This window comes from Centropristis striata, chromosome 14 (genome assembly GCF_030273125.1).
Source record: "Centropristis striata isolate RG_2023a ecotype Rhode Island chromosome 14, C.striata_1.0, whole genome shotgun sequence".
Classification (NCBI taxonomy): Eukaryota; Metazoa; Chordata; class Actinopteri; order Perciformes; family Serranidae; genus Centropristis; species Centropristis striata.
In genome coordinates this window covers 25,286,089-25,311,354 of record NC_081530.1, presented here as the reverse complement: position 1 = coordinate 25,311,354, position 25,266 = coordinate 25,286,089, and the positions used below count along the sequence as shown (strand labels likewise).

The 25,266-nt window shown below is 38.5% G+C and overlaps 1 protein-coding gene across 1 annotated transcript; it reads left to right on the top strand.

Moving 5' to 3' along the window:
- Positions 1-3,711: 3,711 nt before the first annotated feature.
- Positions 3,712-23,949, top strand: LOC131985306 (zinc finger protein 516-like). Its single transcript, XM_059350352.1, has 6 exons — positions 3,712-3,903; positions 14,591-16,139; positions 17,381-17,977; positions 18,095-18,700; positions 18,904-18,968; positions 21,611-23,949. Exons 2-6 carry the CDS (start codon positions 14,795-14,797, stop codon positions 21,659-21,661), a joined length of 2,664 nt encoding a protein of 887 aa, XP_059206335.1. The 5' UTR covers positions 3,712-3,903; positions 14,591-14,794; the 3' UTR covers positions 21,662-23,949.
- Positions 23,950-25,266: the final 1,317 nt, after the last annotated feature.

Below are 25,266 nucleotides of genomic sequence, written 5' to 3'. Positions count from 1 at the left end.
AACATATTGACAGTCATGTTAAAGACATTTGGGCCTGACAAGCAAGTGAATAAATGACAGGACTGAAACAAATGTATTAAAGTGTATTTGTTTTTGTTTTTTCTATTTATATCTGGGGCGTTGCTTCGAGATTAGATTGCGCAGCAGGGATGATTCTTCATTATAAATCGTTGATAGTGGAAAGAACATCAGCGGTGAATGACTAAATGAGATTAGCTTGGAATAGGCGGAAGAGTGGGGAAGTTGATTAATGCTGGTCTGTCAAAATCGAGCCATCTTCATAAACTAGCTGTACAAAACATGCAGCTCTCTGAGTGTTCATGTGTTTATCGGCAACAACGTGCTGCAGAAAAAACGTGTCAATTCCAACAGCAGTGTTTTCCCTCAGAAGATTTCAACTTCAAATATGTATTTATAAATGATTTGAACAGACAAATGTCTTCATTGCACCTAAAAACTGATTAATTACTGCCTCATCTGCACAAATGTATAAATATTTACTGTTTTTGTAGCCATCAGCAACAAATGGCTTTTTGCCATCACTCACTTTGTTTATAAATGCACTTTATTACAAGTAGAAGCTTAAACACAACCATGAATTTGATAATTTAGTCTACAACTACAAGCACACATGCCAAAAGACAGCTAACTTAGTTTAGCTTAGCTTAGTTTAGCTTAGCAAAAAGAATGGAAACAGTGAACAAAATCATCCTACCAGCACTTCCAAATCTCATTTTGATTAATTAATTCATAAACTGAAGTGTTAGAATTTGATTTTAAGTTGTTTAAGCTGTTTGGTTTGCCAAGTCATCAATGAACTGTCCCATTTTTGTTTATAGGAATACACTTAGGCCTATTTGTTTTCTTGTTGAGAGATAAAAGCTAAGATCAATACCACACCCTGTGTAGTTGGATGGGGGACTTTGACATATAAATGAATGTCCACTGCATTAAAGCCCTTGCCATATGAGTTCAGACAATTCTGATTAGACCTATCAGCAGCTGGACACATGGCGAAAGCTATGGCAGAAAAATCCCAAGAAAAGTTTTATGGATTAAAAAAAACTTGACGTTCAGAAGAAGGGTTAATGTGAAAAAAAGTGCTTTTGGCTCACCTGGCTGCAGGCACATTGACAGTGTTTGTATGAGTATTGTCACTGCCAGAAGGGGGAGACAAAAGTTCTGCGCTGCAGGTTTAATTTAGGTTACACACAACGATCTGTTAATAAAATTATTTTGTATATGCTGCCTAAAATGATTGTGGTAATTTTCTTACCTTTGCTATTCAAATAGTAAAAGCAGTTCAATATCAAATTAGTGGAAAGAGACAAGATATGGGTTGCAAAGGCCCATTCACATCTAAAACAATAAATATAAATTACAACGAAACCCTATTTCTCTAGCAATAACAAATTGAAAAAGTGGAAAAACTAACCAGAATGTTAATAAAGAGAGCTATGGTAATGAATATGGTAATGAAATGCTAATTGAAACCCACAGTTGGATCAGTGTTGTCATAAATTCAGGATTTTTGCAAAACTCTGTAACTGTTCCACTTTTATAAATGGATTACATACTTGGATTTATGCTGGCTGTAAACAATGGTGTGTGATTTACTGAGTGTGCCAGCTACGGGGAGTTCGGGAGGTCTGTGAGGAGGGTGAATGTGCTGTAGTGATGTGGCTTTGTCGCCACCCTTTGTAAAATGAGAATACAACAGTTTACTGTGTGAAGAGGAGGCGAAGGAGGTCTGGAACAGGCTTCCCTCAGCATGTTCACTAGGCTCTCTCTGAGAGTGAGCCCTCTGCTGACAAGGATCTGACCCAACAGCAAGCATCCTGAGCAATTTACTCTATTTGACGGAGGGAGAAAAGGCTACAAAAAAAAGAACAAAACAGAGGAATTCAGTCAGAAACTATACACTTTCTGAACTATTTGAACATTTTCCCCAATATTCTAACCTGATTATCTAGAATGACAGAATTATTCAATACACTGTGACCCTCAAAGTGGACCCATATTGGATAACCACCCCACCTAAAGGTACATATTTTCTTTAAAAACAAACAAACAATGTGGTTCTCTGATAATCAGAAAGCTTACAAAAGGTTATCCACAATTTCAGTACTTTCTGACCAAAATAAATCAATATGCAAGGTAATTAATTTTTGCAAAATATAGCTAACTGGCCAATTTTCAAATAATGTAACTTATATTATATTTCTTATCTTAATGCTTATCATCAGTTATAGTTCATATCACCAGTGCAGCTTGCAGCTAGAGCTCATTTCAACAATTTTATATACAGCCTGGTAGCTTAAATCATAACAATTATTAGCTTTGTAATTATTTTGTTATTTGTAATGGTAATCTGACACTGCAAAGTTGGCATGACTACTAGTAACTAGCCTAATGTTGTCAAACTGCTCCTACCACATTGGCTTCCAAAATGCAATGTGCATAGAAGTATAACTTCCTTAAAATTGTACTTGAGTCAATGCACTGAATTACATTCCACTGCTGCTTAATTTTCCATTTTTATACTGCCATGTTTAGTCACGCAGTATTGACACAATTTGTGCAATTTAATGTTTAAGGGAGACCCTAACACAATCATTGTTAATGTTAAATGACATTTATCATTTGTTCTAATGTAGTAGCTCATCAATAAGCATACTTTATGAGCAGTTTTGTACTCTGTAAAAGAAAAACAATAAGAGACTTGATTCAAATTTGCTGGTTTTATGCTCCCGGGAAGCCCACCACCTGGAGGTCATTATTTGAGCACATCCACCTTCATATTGTCACACTGTTAAAATAATCGCCTATGTCATTTTTTTTAAATTGTTTTTTTTTTTTGCCTAAATCATCTCCGCTGGCCACCTATGGTAAAATCTCCTACATCCTCAGTTGATCAGATCATGTGATTTTACCCCTTTAAGATCATCACTTCTTTGACAATTTGCCACATTCATAGGCATCAGATAAGAACCCAGCAAAAAGAGCTAGAGGGAGATTGTTTAATTATCAGTTTAGTTTATCAGTGTTTTATTGTTGACACTAATATTGGTAACACTTTACTCTAAGGTGTCTACATAAGAGTGACATGAGCGTGTCATAAACATGACATGGGATGTGTCATGAACATTAATGAAACTTTGAAGTAACATTAATGCTCATGATTCTTGTCATGTCATGTTTCTGACAGGCTTGTGTGACTCTTATGTAGACACCTTCAAAATAAAGTGTTACCGTATCTTGCTTAAGTCGCAAAGACATGTACAAAAAATTGCCTAAGTCATTTATTTCTCTTAAGTAACATAATTTAACCACATTGTTACTATGCCAATAGCCATCCTTTGTTACATCCTATTTGAGTGAAATGATCAAGAAATGTTACACTTTTGGTGAAGTTTTTTGTGTTTCCTGCAAAACTTGCAAAAATGAGTTAGGCGATTATTTCAACAGGGTGACGATATCAAAGCTACAGCATGTTCTCTCGAGAGGTAAATTAACGCCCAACATAACTGCTTGGCGCGCGTGCCCGCGGGTCACCTCTCAGCTCAGTAGCAGTGAATGGGGCAGAGGCGCGCGCACGCCGTGGCTTGTTATTAACGTTAATAACGTTATCTCTCGCGTCACTCATGTCCCGAACAACGAGTGCTGCCGCTGCGCAGGAGGAGGACGGGACTGCGGTCCAGGTGCACCGCTGTGATTGAAAGACAAGTGAAGTTTTAACCGTAGAAGGAAAAGAGATGAACCCACAGCTGACGGAGGACGACCTGATTTGTCGACAAGTGTTGATCCGGTGAAGGAAGCCTGCCGTCGGCTTTTATTTAAATTTTTTATCGTTGATGGGATTCCTTCAGGAGAGACCTGCCGCCTCACGTTAACCCCTCTGAGGTAAGAAGCTAAACCACGGTTAACTAACAAAAGATAGTTGAGTGGGGTGCTGGAGTGGCTCGGTACAAGTGTGGGTTGCCGTGTTTTGGGAGTTTGTGTGGGCGAAAGTTAACTACAACATCCCGTCGGTTAGTGAGTCAGTAATATGGATGTCAGTCATAGTAAAACACTCGGCCAAGTGTCCTCTGGATCTCGTGTCGGAGTAGGCTGCTGCTAGCGACACGTCTCCCACCTTATCATCACCCATATTGAGCTATTATTATTATCTTTACTGCGGTTTGGCACAGCTGTGAGCCGGCTATCAGTGAGCATTGTCAACGCACGCAAACTTGTGGTAAGTGAGTGCAAATGGGACAGACAACAAGGCTGCCATTGTACCAGATCAGCGGCGGATTAACGGAATTCCTTTTCTCTGCACTGTCTCAATGGCCTCCAGTCTCTTTTTCTCTCTCCCTCTTTGCCTGCCTGGATCTGTGGGTATAACATCTTGATTTCTAGCTTTTTCCAACCTCTGGCACTTGTTAGAAACAGTAAAGTAAAACACCTCGCAGCAAGCAGCCACGCAGAGATGTCCAACTGAGCCATTGTGAAACATGTGGATGGGACAGAGACTGTTGGAGTTATTGTCATCAGGGCTTGTAGCTGATAAAGGTGATGAGTAAACAACAGGGCTGCAGCTAACGATTATTTCCATTATTGATTCATTTGCCAATTATGTTCTAGATTATTGAATTTGAACTATACATTGTCAGAAATTAGTGACAAAAAGCCCAAGGTAATATCTTTAAATGTCTTGTTTTGACAGCCCCAAACCCAAAGATATTCAACTTAATATGATATTAACAGGGAAAAGCAGGAAATCTTCATTCTTTAGAGGCTGAAAACAGCATTTTCTGCCATTTTTGCATGAGAAATTATGCCGATTAATCATTATCAAAACACTTGGCGATTATTTATATTCTGTTGATCTTTTAATTGATTGGTTGACTGATAGGTGCAGCTCTAACAAAAAGGAAAAAAAAGAAAAGGGAATTACCTGCCACAATTCCCCAAAGCCCAAGGTGACATCTCTAAATTGCTTGCTTTGTCCAACAGACAGTTTAAAAACCAAAGGCAAAAGGATTGACAATGACATAACAGAGAAAAGACGATACTTGACATTTTTGCTTGATAACAGACTGAAACGATGAATTAATTATCAGAATTGGTAAGTTCCTATCACTCAACTAAGCCATCGTTTCATCTCTAATAAATAGCATTGCAAGGCGATACTGCTGGCCTTTTAACTCAGGGTGTATAGAGTTAAAGAGCAGGAGAGGACAAATATGTGTCAAATAGGTCTTCAGGGTGTTGTTTGTCTGTCCAGCTGTTGTCTCATGACTGATCATCAGTGTTGGCATTAAAGGATAAATGATGTAGGCTGTTAAAAGTCTAATTACATCCCACGGGCAATCAGACATGATAGATTTTGTAGTTTTTTAATGTTCTGGTAGTCAAAGACAATAAACAACAAACCCAGATTTTCTATTCCTTCCTCCTCCACCCCTCCCACTCTGCTTCCATACACTTGCACATCATGCACAACATGCACCATCCCCAGCTCTCCCCCCTTCCCCCCCGTGTATGTGGCCAACCAACATGTGGGGAGGTAATCCCAGCTATTAGGGTAATCTCCTCAGCATGACGATCAATAGGGGAGGGTGTGCGACGACTACCAGACAAGAGTAGCAGGGGGACAAAATTTGTGCTAAAGAAAAATGATTTAATCATCTAGATTAGGTCAGGAGACTGGGGTCTGGACAGGGGCTTGTTGCTGCAGGGGGGAGGGGAGCAGACAGAGCAGACAGGAAGATGTGAGGGGTAAGGCCATCTCCACTTTGGGCAGCTCCCTTGTGTGACACAGGCTGAGACATTTTGTTTTTCCTTAATCTGGAGTAAATGAAAGCAACAATAATACAGCTTCAAATGGACAGCGCCAAATGCATTATGGGACTGCTAAAAGTGCCAGATTACTGCAAAAATATTTCTTCCGTAAAGTAAGATTGAGGCTATAGAAACATAAAATCACAAACCAAAAGGTTAGGTTGTTAATAAAACAAAGACACTTACAGACTATGACAGACTAACAAATTACATTTTGAGAGTTTAAACTCCTGCAGTTCAAGGAGAGGATTGTAAAGGGAGAAAACCCCAGGAGAAATGGGTGTTCAAAACAGGTCAAAGTCATTATGCTGTTGTTCCCCTGAATGCGTTGTGAGGTCGTTAAAACACAGCATGTGCCGGTGGCTCACATCCAAAGTATCTTGTATACCAACTCCTTTTTGTCCATCCACATATGAATATGCTCACAATTTGAAAAAAGTCACAGACGTGCCAACAGCAAATATAATCAACAAAATTAAAGCTGTTGGATGCCTTGTTATTACACTGTTTTTACTCATCTCATGCAGTTTTTGTGATACTAAAGAAAGTTACAAAAATAACATGAGCAGGTTTTCTATTCTGAATATATAATCTCTCAAGCAGTAAGAATTACACTTATGTGTAACGGCACAGAGCCACAAGTCTGAAGAGTAATCTGCTTCTAAAAAATGGTGTGGGTGCATACATGTGCACATTCCTGCTGAGTGTGCATCCTCTCTTCTGATGTTATCACCTAACAGCAGAGCATACAGATGGACCACATACTGCAATGTTAACATATGCTACCTGTCTCACCCATGTAGTCTTTGTCTGTATGGGGTGTGTTGTTCAAACTACCTGGACCTCGGGGAGTCCACAATAATAAACAACCTAGAGTGGCTACGTGTAAAAAGATGGGAATGGAAGTACACCTGCAAAATAGGCGATTTACCTTGTTGCTTTATCATGCCATGGTAAGACATTGGATTTAATTAGAGCCAAAAAAATAAGTGGACAAAACAGCTTTTCAAACATCAGTATTTGCACTTTTCTGGTTAAATATCTCAACTTAGGCATCAGGAAATTGGTAGAGGCACTGCTATCTTGCACTTGTGACAAAATTTGGAGCCGGAGTCTACGAAGAAGTAATTGGAAAGGTCACAATTCAATCATAAGTCAATCATAACGTCACACCATTGTTTAAATGCCTCAAATAAATAAATCAAACCAAAACCTATAAAAAAAGAACACTTAAACATACACCAATTTGATAAGATCGAACCAAAACAACAGAAACAATCTTTGTAAAAAACGTATTTGACGTGTTCGTTGACGTTTTTGAGCTATACTGCAGCCAATGATGATAGAGATGTTTTGGCTTCACATTTTGGGCGTTTAATACTTAATACTTAATACTTAATACTAATAATTTAATACTTTTTTTTTTAATATAAAACCAAACTGTTTTTCAACAATTAATCAAGAAATTGACAAATAAAGCTCTAATGAAAAAAAGGTAGTAAATGTTAAAATTAGTTAATATATCCAGTCAAGTTTCAAATAATTAGTGTATATTTCGGTTTCTTTCAAAATGGGAAAAATTTGTATCCTCTGTAGGAACTGTTTCAATGTCCTGCCATTGTAAACTGAAATGCTACTTGTTTCATGAGGACTATCTCTGTCAGATTAAAGTGATAAAGCAGTGCACTATTACTCTCTGGTGACGAAGCAGCTTTTTTAGTCAATATTTGTCACCATCTCGCCCACCAAAAACAAATATAAGTGCCAGTAAGTACTGAATGGGTTTTGTGATGAATCAGGTTCCTGGAAAGAATAAAAAAAAAGAACCTGTCCTTTCAGTCTGCAGTGAACGGACTGGAGTGCAAACACTGGCAAAATGTCCAGATGGAAGATGGGAGGGATGAGTAAGGCGTCCACAGATCCCTTCTGTTTGGCCCCATTGAGACAGAGGGAGACGAGATTGGATGGGTCTGAGGGAGTCAGGTTACTTATCGGCCCATTCTACTCCAAAGAAGCGGTGGTGTAAAAGATGCAATACCCCCTATGGGAAACCTAATCCAGACCCTGCTGCCAGCTGTCATTCTTTTGCTCCAGGGTAAAATCGCAGGTATCGCCTTACTCTTCAATCCTTACCTTAATCATAGCAGGAAATAGGGAATTACACACATGTTGTTCTGTACTAAAGCTCAACATCTTCTATGTAATTGGAGATTTTGATCTTATGCATTGATAACGATCTACATATCAAGCTCACCACGTGAGTCTTAAATGTTCATTTAAGGTCTGCTTGTACTCATGAGATTTTCCTCTAGATCTTCATTTTAAAACATGAATTCATTAACAATAATAATAGTAATCATTACTATTATTATTTTATTACATATTTTTACAGAGTATTTTATGAGTGTATTTCAGTATAATCCCAGCTGCAATCCACAAGTGAAACCATTGATTAAATAATGTATATATATTTTTTAATCAGCTAAAATTCACTTGTGCTCTTAAAAGACTTAAATGTGAATAGCTGCAAGATTTGTTACTTGTCTGTAATATAAAATTGAATTATTTTGTTGTGTGGACTGATAGTCAGACAAGCTATTAAATGTGTAAAATTGTGATCAAATTGTGATAGCCCTTTTCACTATTTTCACTATGTTTTGTAGACCAAAGGATATAAGTGGGTAATTGAAAATATCAGCAGCATTACAGGATACTGTAAATAAACATTACCTGCAGCACTATTACCACTTTAACCAAATCAGTAGGAATTTGCCTTGGACCAAAACTGAAGGCGTCTTAATCCTGAATTTGTTCCACTGAGAATAAATCAAGTACAGCCATCACAGTGTCATTCTCCAGGTCAAAAATGAGCAAGATTGTTAATCTTATCTCACTTTGATCAAACAGCCATGATGTGGGTATTTGAAGTTCTGGGTTTTCTATGCTGCCAAGCTTTGGAGGAGGACACTGCACTACGACTTCCTGTATATTTAATCTGTGTTAATCCATTAGGTTTTCTTTTGCATTAGCAGAGTGATCTATGGCAGGTGAGACTGAACTGAGCGTCAGTGTTTAAATTTAAACCTGATAGAGGTAGTAGGTACAACAAAGGATGATGGTTAAATTGATCAAGTGAAAGACAGGAAGCAGAGTGATAGAGAGACATAAAGGGAGACAGTCAGAGCGAGTCTGAGCTGACCTTGCCATGATAATCTAATCCCTGTCGAGAGTGCTTTTTTTAGAGAGCAAGTTAATGCCAGCAGATTATACTCCAGTGTCTCCCACACTAGCCAATCCACACTGAAAAGAGAGTAGGTCCATAGTGGATTCTCAGACCTACCACAGCAGATAAGTTAACATCAATGGTAGAAAGCAAAATTACAAAAATCATTTGAAGTCGTCTCCAGAAATCTCTTCATCTTTGCTGTTCTGCTATCAGTTGCATTGCTCAGTTAGTTGTTGATGTCTGCATTTGGGCCTGCATGAGACATCTTGTACATTTTTTAAATAACCATTCACATTTGCACAACAGGTAAAATATCTGCCAACAATCTCTTTTCTCTTTGTCAGCTACGCTTCCCTGTGTGTGCTTTATTGCACTAAGGGGCATCATGATAAAAGGCCACTCATTGAGCAGCTCATCTCATGCTATGAAGAGTAATCCCTGTATATGTTGTGTAACCGAGTGCAGAGTTGGACAAGGAGGGGGATGGGCACCAATGTGCGCAAGTTTGTCCGTGCTTGTGACTGTTGAGCTCATGGCTGTCTAATCTCTTAGGTACATTAGGCTGTTTGCCCATAGTACTGTGCTGCTTCACTGTTTCTCATTCAATTAACTCGTTCTAGGAACAGTGTTGCTCTTTAATAGTACTTATGCTTGAGTTATACATTGATATCAGGTTGTGTTGAGATACTATCAACATTTACAACACTGTGTCTTATGTAAGGAAATAGAGCAAAGTGCTAAAAAAAAAAAATCAATAATCAATAATCTTGCACTACCATGTTTGTCCCATGGTCACAGTGAGGTTTTAAGGATGCTACAGCTTTGACAGTGGGATCGTTATTTGAGTCATTTTTTGTGAAGCCTGATCTTCTAACAGACAAGTGTTGAGGATGCTGATTCGTGTTGGATAATCATTAAACATGTCACCTCATGCAAGCACCTGGGAGTGCGTGTTGACTCCCCTACATCTGGAAGGAGTCATCTTCAACTGCATCAGCAGTGAATCAGCAGAGATTACATTTTCTGCATAGTTGCACTTTGCCCTGAAACACAAGTATATAGATAGGAAATGTATTTTTTCTCCTTTGCTCGAGCTTGATTCTGTAGACGTTCAGTATGGCTGGTTCAGTATGGCTGGTTCAGTATGGCTGGTTCAGTATTGACTTTTATTTTCCAGAGAGCCCAGTAACTGAAATATTAAGGATTTATGCACATTTCATAATGTTGTTCAGGTGTTATTGCAGGCTTCAGCCAAACAAATGCATTTGAGTCATTATATATTGAACACATTTGCATTAACAGTTGACAATTTAAGAGTTATTTTGGAGCAATATTCTTTTAAATGCAAAAGGACAGCTGTTTTATAACAACGTAATCTTTTAGAAAAGACACTCACATCCTGCACACCTTAGAGGGAGGTAATGCATATAGTTTACATATTAGTATAAGTATACTACATTTATACCAAGTTTAATATATTAGTTGTTTAATAACATTCAATGAATGACTAACAATTTGGTCAATAGGTTTGAATATTTTTTTAAGAAAAACAAAAGTCAAAATTCTCTGGTTCCAGCTATTTAATTGTGAATATTTTCTGGCTTCTTTCCTCCTCTGTGACAGTAAACTGAATATCTTTGAGTTGTTTGACAAAACAAGACATTTCAGGACGTCACCTCTTTCTGACTGTTTATACACTAATAACTAATCAATTAACGAGAAAATAACCAACAGATTAAAAATAGTCATTAGGGTGCAGCCATACTGTACACAGTGCTGGTAAAGTTGCTATTAAATATTAATTAATAGTGAAAAATGACCTACTGTTTATTGTAATGTTTTTAATGTGTAATGTTCTGAAACAGAATTTGATTTTGTGCACGATTACATACACAGTGCCCAGAGAGTTTTAGGAAAGCTAAAAGGACTCTTTGAAATTAAAATATTCATCCTTTATATTTAGACAAAGAAAAGATTCCCAGTTTATTATTTTTCTTTTATGCCTCAGTTGTGATTGCAGTTGGGGGAAACAGACAGGATTATTGGACACAAAACGGTGGATGCGAGCTGAGGCTTAGCGAGTGACTATGGCTTTGAACACTAGCATAAGGACAGTCACATGCTATCTCCAGTCAGGGGTATGCTGGCACAGGCTTGTTGCTGGTTGTTGAGAATATTTGGATGACTTCAGCACATACACACACACACACATTTAAGCAGGCATATATACATGCACCATCCTGGGATTCACACATATTTGCTTCTGCCAGTCTACAGTTGCAGAATGCTGCAGATATTGTTTGCGTATAAAAGGTATTTGCGTGTGTGTTGGATGCTTTTGTATTTTGCAAAGTAAATTCAGGGGAAATGCTATTTCCAGATCCTGGCAGGAAATTACACCCACAGTTTCAGTGCAGCAACCAGGCACACAGGCGGTGCACACACATACAACACACCGACAGTGGATATTTTCATACACACACATCACAGCACACAGGCTCTCAGCATCAGTGCCCTGACCATAGGGAGTTTGTGCTGAGCTGGTTGGGACGTCAGGATGAATCAATGCGAGGACAGCTGACTGGACATGCCTATTCATCTGCCAAAGAAAAGAGAGAGAAAAAGGGAGCGAGGGATTCTAAAAGAAATGAGTTAAGCCCCCGGAGCAACATGTTTGGCTATCTGCATTACTTAACAGATCCTCCAAAAGGCTTTCAGTCGTTATGGGATGAAAGGCGAAGAGGTGGAAATATAATGACATACAGAGAGGGGAATAAAAGAAAACTGGAGCGTTCAAATTATTTTCTACGATTCATTTTTGTAGTTGTAAATGCCGTAAACAAGCCCCTTGTTCAATGCAAACACTGCACAAATGCATTTTCTTTTATGATTGAGCAAAAGTAGGATACTGCAGATGCAAAAATATAGCACACACTAAGCACGTAGGCTGCTTTGACAAAGGCATAAGCTCATACTGTAGAGGCGGCTAACTCCATACTGATGGCCCGCTTATTCCCATCTGTTGCCCTCAGCTCTCTGACTTCATCCCCATTGTGTTAACTCATTACATTCGCCTTAACCTTAACCCCTTAATTGCCACCCTCCAGTTTTCCTTGCACATCCTCCCCCTCTTGGAGACAGTGTGCCACATTGCCCATGCACTAATCTGATGGCGTCTGCCTACCAAACACCTGCCATGTGCGGAAAAACCTCCGAAACTCCTCCCATATTCCAGATACAACACCCATTCCAGCGTGAGCGGATCAGCACACATGACCGCAGGCAGGCAGGCATGCATGCAGACAGATGCGACCCTGGATGCAGATACAGATAATTAGACAGACAACCTCATCCCCTGGAAATCATGATCAGAGTCACCGTCTCTTTTTCTAGCCTTTATGTGCGATGTGCACCTAGTTTTTTCCTCACACTCAAAGACTGACAAGACAAACAAGAGTCGCCTTTTGTTCTGCATCTTTGCCCAGACATGTATACGAAGACAGTGACGTGTAGGCCCAGGCCTCTTTGCTTTAACAATAACTCTCTCGACCCCCCAATGAGGGGTGGAGGGCCAGACATGAGGCGATGTGACAGTTCTGGTGCGGCCAACACAATAGCAGGTTTTTCTTTTGACTGCCTGGCTGGCTATAGGCCACCGAGTACTTTCTTTCACCATTAACAATCCAACAAATAGTCATGTTTGCCTAGGGAACACGTTTAACCACATCAGACCCTGCATTTGCCATGTACTATTTTTCATGTAGGGTACAAGAAATGCCAACAACAAAACTATTGGAACCACATATAAGTTATCTTCCAGGCTGTGTTTCCTTATGTAAAATGATAATGTTAGAGAGGATTAAAAAGCAATGTCATAAGCAGATGCAGTTAATGACTGTGATGATAAGAAATATACCTTGTTACATTTACCCACTATTTTACGTAAGCACTTACCCCAGAATCTGGGCTATGTGTGTGTGCCTGTGTGTGAGCTTCTAAAATGAAGTTTGTTGATAATGGAGTATTGATCGTGAATTAGAGTGGACTGCCCCCTCAGGGCTCATCCTGGTTGGCCAGGAATGAATACATCTCTTCATGCGTCACCTCACACACTCAATTTAGGCATAGGAAAGCAAAGGGCCGATACACACGCATGTTGAGACACTGACCCGCGCTCTAATACGCACAGACAGGCGTCGCTCATCCACTCAGAGACAAAGCTTATTCTAAAATCTGTGTGATGCAAATTGCCTATGTGGGCTATCTCTCTTAAGGCACAGTTTGTAGTTTTTACACATACTGAGTGAAACTACCTTACATGCATGCTGCTGTCATTGTTTGTGCATTTTATTCATAGTCTGTATAGTAGTTTGTGTGACAGAAAAATACCAATCTTGTAGAAGTTTTTGATTTGGGACAACAAAATATTATGTTTTAAAAAAAGAAGATCCACAGTATACAGATTTAATCTATATAACTTTATTAAATATTGTTAACCCTTAATTCCTTAAGTCTGTGTAATACTCAGGGTTCAAAAGCACTGATAATCACTTACGTGTTCAAACTTAAGCCCTGCTAGTTAATTTCTCACTATTCTGAACTCTTAAGTCCACTTAAAACCTTAAAGGCATGACAGCCTGCAGTGTGCAGAGAGGACCGCAAATATTTATATACGCCCCTTAGATGTTTCACTGCTGCTAAAGGATTCACAATCCTGGAACCCATCAGTTATAGGTCTGACGACCTTTTTGCCTGTGGGGGGAATGGCTTATATTTCGGGGGGGTTCAGGTTACCCATTATCCTTACATCTAGGCCAATACTTTGTCTTTTGTGTGCTGGTCATTGTTTCCAAGTCATTTAGCGACTTCATTGGTACTTTTTGTTTGTGTTTTAAGTCCTGACAACATTTTGGTTAACCTCTATAAACAGATATGCAGATAAATATTTTTTTAAAAGGCTAACAAAAAGCTCAATTATCATCAGACCTTAACTGATGGGTCCGAGCATTTTGACCAAACTCCGCTGAAACGGCTGAAGTATGAATGGGCAATAGTATTTGAACTATATTCAAAACTGCAGATGGGAACCACACAAAATATACCAAAATATTGTAATGTTACCTACAGATTCTGCATTCAAATGTAGATATCTGTTCATTGAAATGAAAGTATCCAAGTGAAATAACAGTTGGGTGCTCTTTGTTATTTGCAGGTATTATATGTGGCAAATATTGGCTCAAGGACTGCATGCTTATGTTTAGGGATTGTGGTTATATTGGTCTCATTGTTTGTTTTTTAATATTTAATTCAATTTTAAAAAATTAATTGCAGTAACATTAAGTCTTCTTCTCTCACACATTATTGAGATTATTATAATTCACGTTTTTGCAAATTACTATTATTAAAGAGCAATTTATCTTACTCATTAGAATTATGTTTTATAGTATAATTTTATATTCGTAATTATATTTAATCAACCTTTTTTGATGTGAATTTGGATCCTAAGCCTAATTTTTATTTGTTTTTCTATTTTTTCAGGTATCCTTGCTGCCAGGTATGCAACTTGAAACAGAACATCTCTTCAAAATTCAGGATGGACACTAAACCTGTAATGTTTTGCAAGTTTTTAATAACTACTCTGAGAACTCACTAACTTTTGGAAGATCAACATTGCATGGTCAGAGGATTTATAACACAGCCGTGTTTTTTTTTTTTTGACATATCGGTGCTCCGGGAAGAGTAATGGAGACAGAAGAGAGGGAGGATGTATCACAAAAACCCACAGCTAATATAAAGACAGAGCCAGAGGACGATGTGACCTCTGGCCACACCTGTGGGGTGTGTGGCCGCAGCTTTCCTCTTCTTAGCTCTCTTTCGCAGCACATGAGAAGGCACACACGGGAGAAGCCGTACAAGTGTCCATACTGTGAGCACAGGACGGCTCAGAAGGGGAGTCTGAAGGCCCACATTCGAAGCCATAAACTGGGCTTGTTCAGCCATAACCTCAGTGACAAGGAGGGGGGTGGAGACCAGCAGCAGAAAGCTAACACAGGGACACTTGATACTCCTGAAATTGTCAGCAACTCTGACAAAGCTCATAATCTCAATGGGAAAGTGAAGAAGAAAGCAACCAAGAAAAAAGTGAAGGGTAAAGATGGTGTTGAAGTTGGTGGTGAGGCTGATGACGGGTCCTGTACCTGCAGCATCTGTGGCCAGGTTTTCCCTCAGGTACTACTCCTTAAAACCCACATGAAACGGCACCGCAGCTCCCAGGATCACGGTTGTCGGATTTGTGGACGCCGTTTCCGCCAGGCGTGGTTCCTCCAAAGTCATATGCGCATTCACCGGGTCAAAGCCCAGCTAAGAGGTGGCAAAAGCAACGAGCCGCCCGCCACCATCAACGGAGTTCCTCAGGACCCAGCCTCACTGATAAATGAAGAGTGCCTCTATGAGCTCTGTGCTGGCTGTGGTAACTTCTTCTTTGACCGCAAGACTTTACGAATGCACGAAAAGCTACATAAACCGAACCACAGCCGCACTCAGACTCAAAATCCACCACAGGAAGACATTGAAGCCTCGGAGCTGAATACTGCTAAGAGGACGTTTTTGGAAAGCCTGAACCTTACATGTGCTGGACCAAGGGAACCATATGAGGAAAAGAGCCTGGGCAGGCGCATCGTAGAGCTGGATCCAGTTTGTAGTTACCAAGCGTGGCAGTTGGCCACAAGGGGACGGCTAGTGGAGGCTACAGAGAAATGTCTGGGATGGGAGGAGAGGCTGGCAGATGCTGACGTGGCATACGACACAGAAAAGGGCGAGTATGTTCCCCTGAAGCAGGAGAAGAAGAGGAAGCAAATCGACACCTCCAGCTCCAGCATTAAGAAGATGAAGGGTGATACAGTCCTTGATCATCCATCAAACAGCTTGACTCACACCAAAGGTGGTGACAAGAGGACTTCCCAGAAAGACCGCATTTTGTTGAACGGACTTGGTCATGCGTTTTATGAGGCACTGCAAACTAAGAAAGTCAAAGATGCTCACCACACACCTACACAGACCAACAGCACCAGAAGCCAAGACCAGGAGGGTAAGTCCTACACACTACAGTATCTGTACCTCAGCTTGGACAAGACAATAGTTCAAATCCTTACAACTGGGAATCAATCACCAGGGCCAGTTTGTGCTGACGGCAGTTGATTTGTATTGAACATTGCATTTAGAATTCTCTTTTGGTGTAAATTATCAGTGGTTATTACAGTGGAAAAGGGAGACCTCTAGTGATTTTTTAATGGAATTACAGCAACAGATTTTCAAATCTGTTTCTCACCTAACTATGTTTTAATGGCAATATTAAGGTTTATTCCCAAATGTTTTAATTAACTAAAGGAACATTTTGTTGGATACAATTCAATAATTCTGTTTTTTTATTAGTATAGTAGTAAGTGCAGCTGTCAGCTGTGAAACAGGCTGAGATGTAATCATTCTGGATGGCATCCACTAAAGGTGCTTTTTGTTGCCACTGACGAGGCTCAAATAGTTTTTATTAGTCTATGGCTTGATTGTTTTTAGAAGAAGTTTAGAAGGGCTAAATATAATTGAAAAATTTACATTTTTAATGAAAATTTTAATATGGGAACCGGTGCTGATATCTTGACTTTGATACTGGTCCCTGAATAATACTTTTTTCTAGAACAATTTTGTAAAAACTAATTTAACAAAAATAAATCACAGCATTTTACATTACAGTTTAAATGTTTATTTTAAAGCTCCTTGACATCTATGAGTAACATTGTTGTCATGCCTCTCAAAATACAACAACACACACACACACACACACACACACACACACACACACACACACACACACACACACACACAAGCCCAGTCTCTATGAGTAACAGTATTTTTCCTACATGCCGTTACAACATGTTATGTTATACAGACAATCACCAACATTATTAGATTGTGGTACAAGCATGCTGTATGCCTATTGGCTCACTAATACTGATGAGATTTACTCCTTGGGTATTGCACTTTGTTCTAAATGACATGGGATTTTACGATACTACTATTGAGGCAATTCGATCAGTGCCTGAAAGTACCAAAAGTATCGAAGTTTCCCATAAAAATGTAGATCTTATGTCAGTGTCAGTTATGAAATAATAATCTAATTATACACCTAGAGCAGATTTTTACGCCATCACGAAACTAAGTATGTTTTTGATGGCCTTAAACTCAAATGAATGTTTTCTTAATAATGTAATCACTGCTTGTGTCACTTAAATTCTAGCATTTCCTTTAAATTTCTTCTTCTGCTCTTCCCTACAGATAAAAAAGCGTACTTCTGCGAGCACTGTGATTTCCACACTGTCGACGCCTCACTACTCAGGTCCCACCTGCACAGGCAGCACCAGGACGTCCTGGGCCCCTACAGCAAACACAGCACCAATTTGGACAACATTACCCAGAGTGGTTCCAAAGCCTCAAGATATATGGACTACCTCAGAAACAGGAGTGCGTTGCTTAGTCAGTCATACTGGAATCCTTACACATGTCCACCTGTCCAGGGGTCAGCAGAGTCCAACATTAAAATTGAAAAGTCAAACGGTACTGAGGTCAAAGGGCAGGGGCATACAAGTAATGATGCTGGAAGTCTTCTTAACCTGTCTTCATTGCCTGTAAGTGAAGGAGACTGTACTGTAAATTATCCAATAAAGACAGATGGCCTGGTGAGACATCAGTGTCCATACTGCTCCCACACTACCAACTACCCAGAAGTGCTGTGGATCCATCAGCGGGTTGCACACAGGGTGGACGGCAGCAGCTCAATGGCACCCAAGTGGGCACCCTGCACTAACAGCGGCAAAAGTTTAAAGGCAGGTGCTTCCCAGTGGAGACGCACGGGGCCTCCACCGTTCCTCGAAGGCAAGGACTGCCCTGCTTTACATGCTCCGCGAACTCAGCGCACACAGCCTCCAGGTGCGACACCCCACAGCAGCAGCAGCAGCAACAGCAACAGCAACAGCAGCAGCAACAGCAGCAGCAACAGCAGCAGCAGTAGCAAGCAATATGCCCCCAAGACCCAAACAGCCGTCCCTAAGTCCAAGCATCAGTCTAAAGACTCACGTTCTGCAGATGGGAGGATGGGACTCCTACCTCAAAAGAAGTCTAGTGAACATAATCGGGCAGAGAAGGGGGCAAGTAAAAGCTCCAGCACCCACGCAACTTCATCAAGCAGTATCGTGCACAGCAAGAGCACCCCTAGTTTCCAGTCCACAAGCAGCCCCAAACACAGAAGCCACAGAGCTGCAGTGGAAGGAAACTTCCCACAGGAGGGTTTGGGTTTCATGTTGGCCAGGAATCACGGCGGGACTTCATCTAACGCTTCTGCAGATAGACCACATCCCCGCAGGCAGTCATGTGACTCCTCTTCAGGTCCCAAGGGTCCCGATCTGTGGGCTGCCATGAACATGTGGGGTCACAAAGCATATTTAGAACCACTACGATTTCCTCAGGTAAAGAATGAATCCACAGGAGAAATGCCAATGGACATTGATATCTTGAGTCTCCTGAAAAACTACAGTCCCCACGACCTGGCTGCTCTGTACCAGCACTGGGGGTTTGTTGATCCCAGGATTGATCCACAAGGTGAGGAGGAGCTTTTTTGTGGTAAATTTATAGTAAAAGGGCTGATAAATGACTGTATATTGATTCTTCTCACTGTTTGCTAAAATTTGAATTTGAGTGGATTAAACAATAGTGCCCCCTAATGTTATGATATCAGAATGAGACATGGCCATGATACTTATGTTACTTATGTTTATGCCCTTTTTATACTTCCATTTTTACAGCAATGTTGCAGTTAAATGGAAATTTTGGAAAAGAAGTCCACTCCACATCTGAAGCTTCCAAACAAGTATGTTTTGTCTTTGTAGCAGCCTGTGATATTGTTTTATAAAAATGTTATAGAAATTGTCTCCTAGTCTTTAGCCTTTGGGCAAGAGATTGAACTAACTTTATTCTAATTAAGTAAAGGCCCAACCATGCAATTTAATATATATTAATACATATAATTTAAGAGTTTTGTATTTAGATGAAAAATAACCATTTCAAATGTCCACTTTGTAATTTCTGCCACTAGGGGTCTCTCTCAATCAAAACAATAACAAACAATGGACTTTAATGACCTCCTAAAGTAGCAAGGAATCATGGGAGTTGCTGTCTCCATTGTTCAACAAGCATCAGTGCAGATTAAAAGCGATCTGACTTAACTCGGGCAAAAATAATGTTTACAGTCGAGTTAATGACTAAAAATTTTAATCAAGACACCATTGATAGGCAGCCCAATCTAACGGTTACCTTGAATAAAATCCCAGATTTATCTGTGTTTGAACATTGTTGAAATCATTTGGCATAATGCAAGTACACAACTCAATAAAATCTATAACATAGGACAAGTTGTTTTCTGACATTTAAATGCGGTAAATGTTGTATATTATACTTTTCAGTCCCTAAAGGTACAACTGAAAATATAAGCCTGTTTATCTTCTGTCAGGGTTTCCTACAGTGTCTAATAGTGGAGGTGGGTAAAAACCCCTTTCACTAACAAGATAAAAACTGAAGAAAAATACCCTTAATCTCCAGCTTAAAGATCCTATTTTAAACACAAATTACAAATTTAATGACTGTCATCTCCTAATATTTAGTAAATAAATTAATAACTGGATCCGATGTGTTGGGATCTGGGTGTGTCACACCACTGCTAAACAACTTCCTTGGGAAATCCTGTCCTCTGTATAGATGCATCACTAAACAAACCTTTATCACCATTATAAAACATTATATCTTACATTTTGTTAAATCAGACTGAGACATGACCGTAATCTACTGTATATCCATGTACATGCCCAAGATAACAGTCAGTTGGTGGTGGGATGATGCTTTTGCCTTAATTACAGTTAAACTGTAATGTAAAATACAATAATTTAAAACAATAACCTGATCCGTCAATACACTTTCTAAAATTAAGAAGAGCGTAAAAGTCCTTCTCTCCCTCACAAGTATGTACACTATGTCTTCACCAACTGTGTGTGCCTGTTCTCGTGTCTGTACCTTGTCTGCGTCTGAATACAGCCTGTCACTTCTGTGCACACGTGCGTCTGCATGTTTTCATGCATTTGCGTGTGTGGCTGTCAACTTCCACAACCTGGCTGTCTCTTCCTTCTCGTTTCCGTAAGAGAGGCTGACAGGGATGAGCCAAACAAATAATAAAAAAACATTGTTGTCCCCCTCAGGGTAAAACTCGCCCAGCATCTCCATATGGTGTGTCATCAGCCTGTCAGTCAGGCCTACCCTGATGCTACCTACAACTGTTGTTGCTTTCTCCTCTTTCCCCCCGGAGTAATGTGTGGGCAACTTTTTAAACACTAGAGATGGGCAATAGCTCTGTGTGTAGGGGTGGGGAATTATGAATCCAATTATCTAATATGGATAACACTGTGGGGGCAGTAACAGTGGAACATAATTTGTGTTTTAATAGCTGACAAATTATGAAAGATTGTTTTATTCTCTTTGTTTTTGGTATCTTCTTGTCTTTAAACTTTCATTTTTAAAAAGACACCAGCTTCCCTCTGTCAATGATATGTGCATATTCTACACCATAAGGCCCTCTTTATGTACAGCTTTACATTATTGACACCGTAAGGGTCAACTAATACAGGAGCTACTGCATAAAATATATTATAGTGTTGCAGGGCCTGCATTATAAAAAAAACAGAGGTATTTACTCATACTGTACCCCCTATATCCTGAAACTGGGCATTAATGAGTTGTTTATATATATATATATATATATATATAAACAACTCAATATGTATTTAGTTTTGTTATTTAAATGTAGTAGAGACAAACATGTAATTTGGTCATCATTAAATCAAATAAAGAAGTTTATATATATATATATATATATTACTTTACAATACCTGTTGCAAGCAAAAGCAAAATATATCAAGCAGAACATCTTAGTGTATATTAGCTTTATATTTATATATATTTTTAAGAAATTGAAAAAAATCCAAGCTGTAATTAGTAAATCTGATTCAAATTGATAGAACAATATCTGTGTCCGTGTCTACAGTCTGTCATGAGAAAAAACCCCAGAAATTGTGTAATTATGATGTTGGGATATTAAGAAAATTTAATATTTCAGATCGTGACCAAGTGTTTGTGATGTTTAATTTTTAAGTATTTGGTTCTGTGCTGCTACCTCATTTATTCATTGTATAAAAGTGCGCAAGGGATTATTTTAACTATCAATTATTTTCGATTTTAGAATAGATTAATTGCTGTGTCAAGAAAATGTTTATCTTTTTTGCATAAAAACATACTAAAAAGATTATTTGATTATCATAATAATTGGCAGTTAATTTTATGTCAATTGCCTCATCAACCAATCATTGCAACCCTACAGTGTGCATATACATTATTCACAAACACACACTCCCTCTCAGTATTGTGAGATAAAATCTAACTGGTGTGCCTCACACTTGTCTCCTGCAGGTGAACAGCCGCTCCACTTCCTCCTCAGGGTCTCTTCATAAAGGAACGTGAAGATACATTGTGTTCCTGTTGGCTTCCTGCCTGCACGATACTGCTGAACAAAGAGGCCTGCTGTTCTTTAAAGGAACCAGCCATAACTCCTCAAGGACAGAGGCACTGGATAATGCACAATATATGCAAAGCAATGAGGTGGACTGTTTATTATTTTGTAATATGGTTGTTTAATTTGAAGTGTTATGCATGATTTTTGTTTGTTAAGAGTGTAGATATGTTAGTTACCAAAACACACATGAGGAGATGTTCTATGGAGATGAGGTTGAACTTTTGAGTTTTTTGTAAATATAAACACTTAGGGGGCCTATGTGAAAATGAAATGTGAAGCTGCATTCGCTAAACGACAAAGAGGACATTGCATTGGCTAAAGGCCCACAGATTTCTGCTGGTTTGGAGTGAAAGTGAGCTCTAGCTGGTGAGATCCAGCAATGCAAGAGAAAAAAAAAGAACAAATGATGAAAACCAGGATGCCACTTGAAACATTCAGAAACACATTCAGATGTGAGCTGTGACCTGAACATTTTACTTCACTTTTACCTCTCGTATGTTTCAGTTTGTTGTTTTTAATGGAGCCTACAAGCTTGTAGAATGTTTTTTGTTTTTGTTTTTTTGTTTAGGGTTAGTACTATATGTGACTGGCGCAACAATATATGCAGCAGGACACTTGAATATGAACTGCAGTTTCTTGTTACTTCAAATCCTGATCTAAGAGTGGACACTTTTCACTTTGCTTTGACAAGTATAGTGCTGGTGAAATCAGAATAGTCAGGGTAGAGTGAAATCAGCCTTTTGCACTACTAGCTCATTTCCCCACCTGCATTAAAAGGTATACTATGCAGGATTTCCTAAAAACAAAACCATATAGACTTATACCAATGACCCAGTAGAACTAACTTCAAATAAAATAATTTGCAAATATATTTCTCCTAAACATTACAGTTGCACAGAGAGACTTTTCTATGGTTTTTGTGTGAATACGATGAAATTTATCCATACCTTTGACAGAATATCAACCTTATACTGAAAGAAATTGAGTCTTCTTTATATGAATTCATTCAACATAAATATTAACACTCAAATATACCCACGTCTGTGCTGAATGGCATCATCAGTGTATTAATCATCATATGTCTTCTACTACGATCTGTGGTGCCAGTTTACAGCTGCAGATTATACCACTTAATGTAAATCAGCATAAACCAGGGTAGCATTAAATCAATGCATTATTCCCTTTAAATCCATAGCTACTGCCAAACCTAAGATCCATATCGGACAATCAATTAATGTGAGAAAACCAGAGAAATTAAACTTGTGGCCATTGTCGCAGTCAAAGATGTTCAAGTGTCAAAAAAGGCAGATTATCAATAAAAAAAAATGTGGTGTCCTGCTTTATGATTCTAAGTTTGAAATCTAAATCTATAATTTGTATTTTTTTTCCTATCAGGAAGATAGCGTAAACATCTGCACTCAGTTCACATTGTGCTAGTGATGTAGCAATTTAATGCTGTGATGATTTTTAGAAGTAGAAACTTAAGTGATAACACTTTCTACTGACCTGGACTCACATCTGCCAGTCGAGCTACTGAAGAGACTGCAAAAATGTTTTTGTTTTTTTGATTTTCTGAAATTCACCTCATTCTCAAATTTGTTTTCATGTGTTTTCTGTTTGCAGATTTGTTTAGTTTGTTGATATATTTTAGTTTTGATTCAGTGTATTCATCTTCCATAGAGAAATAGTCTATGCATTTGACAAAAAGCCATCAATTTATGGATTCTTGGGAGAACTTGAGAATACATAATTTATTATTGGAGTATTGACTTTCTGTGTGGAAAACAGTTTTTTTGATAAATATTGTAAATGATTGTTTTATTTAATGGTATTTTTTGTTTGCTAAGAGTGGACTTTTAACACTCTTAAGTACTTGATATTTGTAGTAACAAGAGAAAATGTTTTTAAAAATAATAATCAGTGACACACTTGAGGTCAGTAAGGAGTGACACTCCTGCAGGATGTGTCACTGAGCCTGTCATCTAACAGCTGTCTGTAAAGAGACGCTGTACCAGAGGGGTAAGTGACGGGAAACAGTGAGAGAAGCAATTTTTATGCAAGCCTGAACTTTTATGCAAATCTAAAGCTTCAATTTGAGCTCTCACTGGGTTAGTTTTGTGACTATGTAAACATGTTTAAACATAGTTAATAATTATGTGAGAATTTCTATTTTCACCAGTTCCACATTTTGTCTGACTGTTAAAATATTCAAATAAAGTTGCTCAATGTAGATTTATATTATGAGAGTGCTGTTGTCATTTAGAAACAGCACACACACACACACACACACACACACACACACACACACAGATTCTGATCCTCAGCCTCTGAGCCTTTTCCCAACACACTGTCAGGTTTACATATGATTTTTATTTTTGATCTGAAATTGGTAAAGGCGATATTTTTAGAAGGCCCAAACTAGCAAGATTTATACACGGTCACTCATAAAGTTGGAATAGTTTTGTTTTCAAAATCCTCTGTTTATTGTGGTTTCATTTTCATTGTGATATTTGGAAGAGATTAATATAGTTGTGAGAAGATATACACTAAATCATATTGTCACAATCATTTCATGGAAAGAGTTAAAAAATATTTTATTCCAACTTCATGAGGCACGTGTATTAAGCTGTCATACTTTATATAAAAGCTTTTTATGGTCTAAAATATACATTTTAAGTAGAGAATACATGCAGAACATTAGCCCCAAGTGTGCACTCTTAAAACAACGTCGAAATGAGTTTTATTAGTTTTAAGTTTTACACTTTTAACACTAATTTTAAGAAAAGTAATTCTAACAACAACACGAAAAAGAAAAATCAACCGCCGATTTTTTTTTACCTACTTAAATGGAAAAAAGTAACTTATTTTTTTTCATGGCATCTGTTTCACATATTAAGGATTAAACACAGCAGAGAAAATAATTTAGATCAGACAAATGACTTGACTTTTATTTTCATTAAAAAAAAGTCACTTCACTTGACTGTCAAGGCTCCCATACTGCCCTGTTTCATTAGAGAGATAAATATTGTACTCATCACTTTGTACTTTAGTTCATCCGAGCAGATGAATCTGATCTGAATACTGATTTTTTTAAATTAAATAGTTATTTATTACATTAATTAAATAAATTGTAACAGACTTGAAAGTCTGCTCCCATCTGAATAATTTAAACCTCTACAGTATTTTAAAAATATTTCTTAGACCTGCTGTCCTAAAGTCAGGTGAGATTTTGATCTGTGATTAAATAAAGGTAACAACAATAAAATCTGACCTGCAGTTCACAGCTTCTACCAGTAGATGGTAGGCGATGTCAAGAAATAAGAGCTGCCTTGTTACAAATTCCACCCCTGTTGTTATTTTCTTCTTTCTGCTGGCTATATGACTTCTTCATGTGACATTTTACTGTATTTATTTTAACTGTTTTCACGACTTCCCCATTAAAAGGTTTGCACTAAAACTATCATCTGCCCCATATACAGATTAACATAATTCAAAGACAATGCTTGACATTAGGGAAGACTCCTTTTCCTCCCAATTATCAGACAGTGAGTTG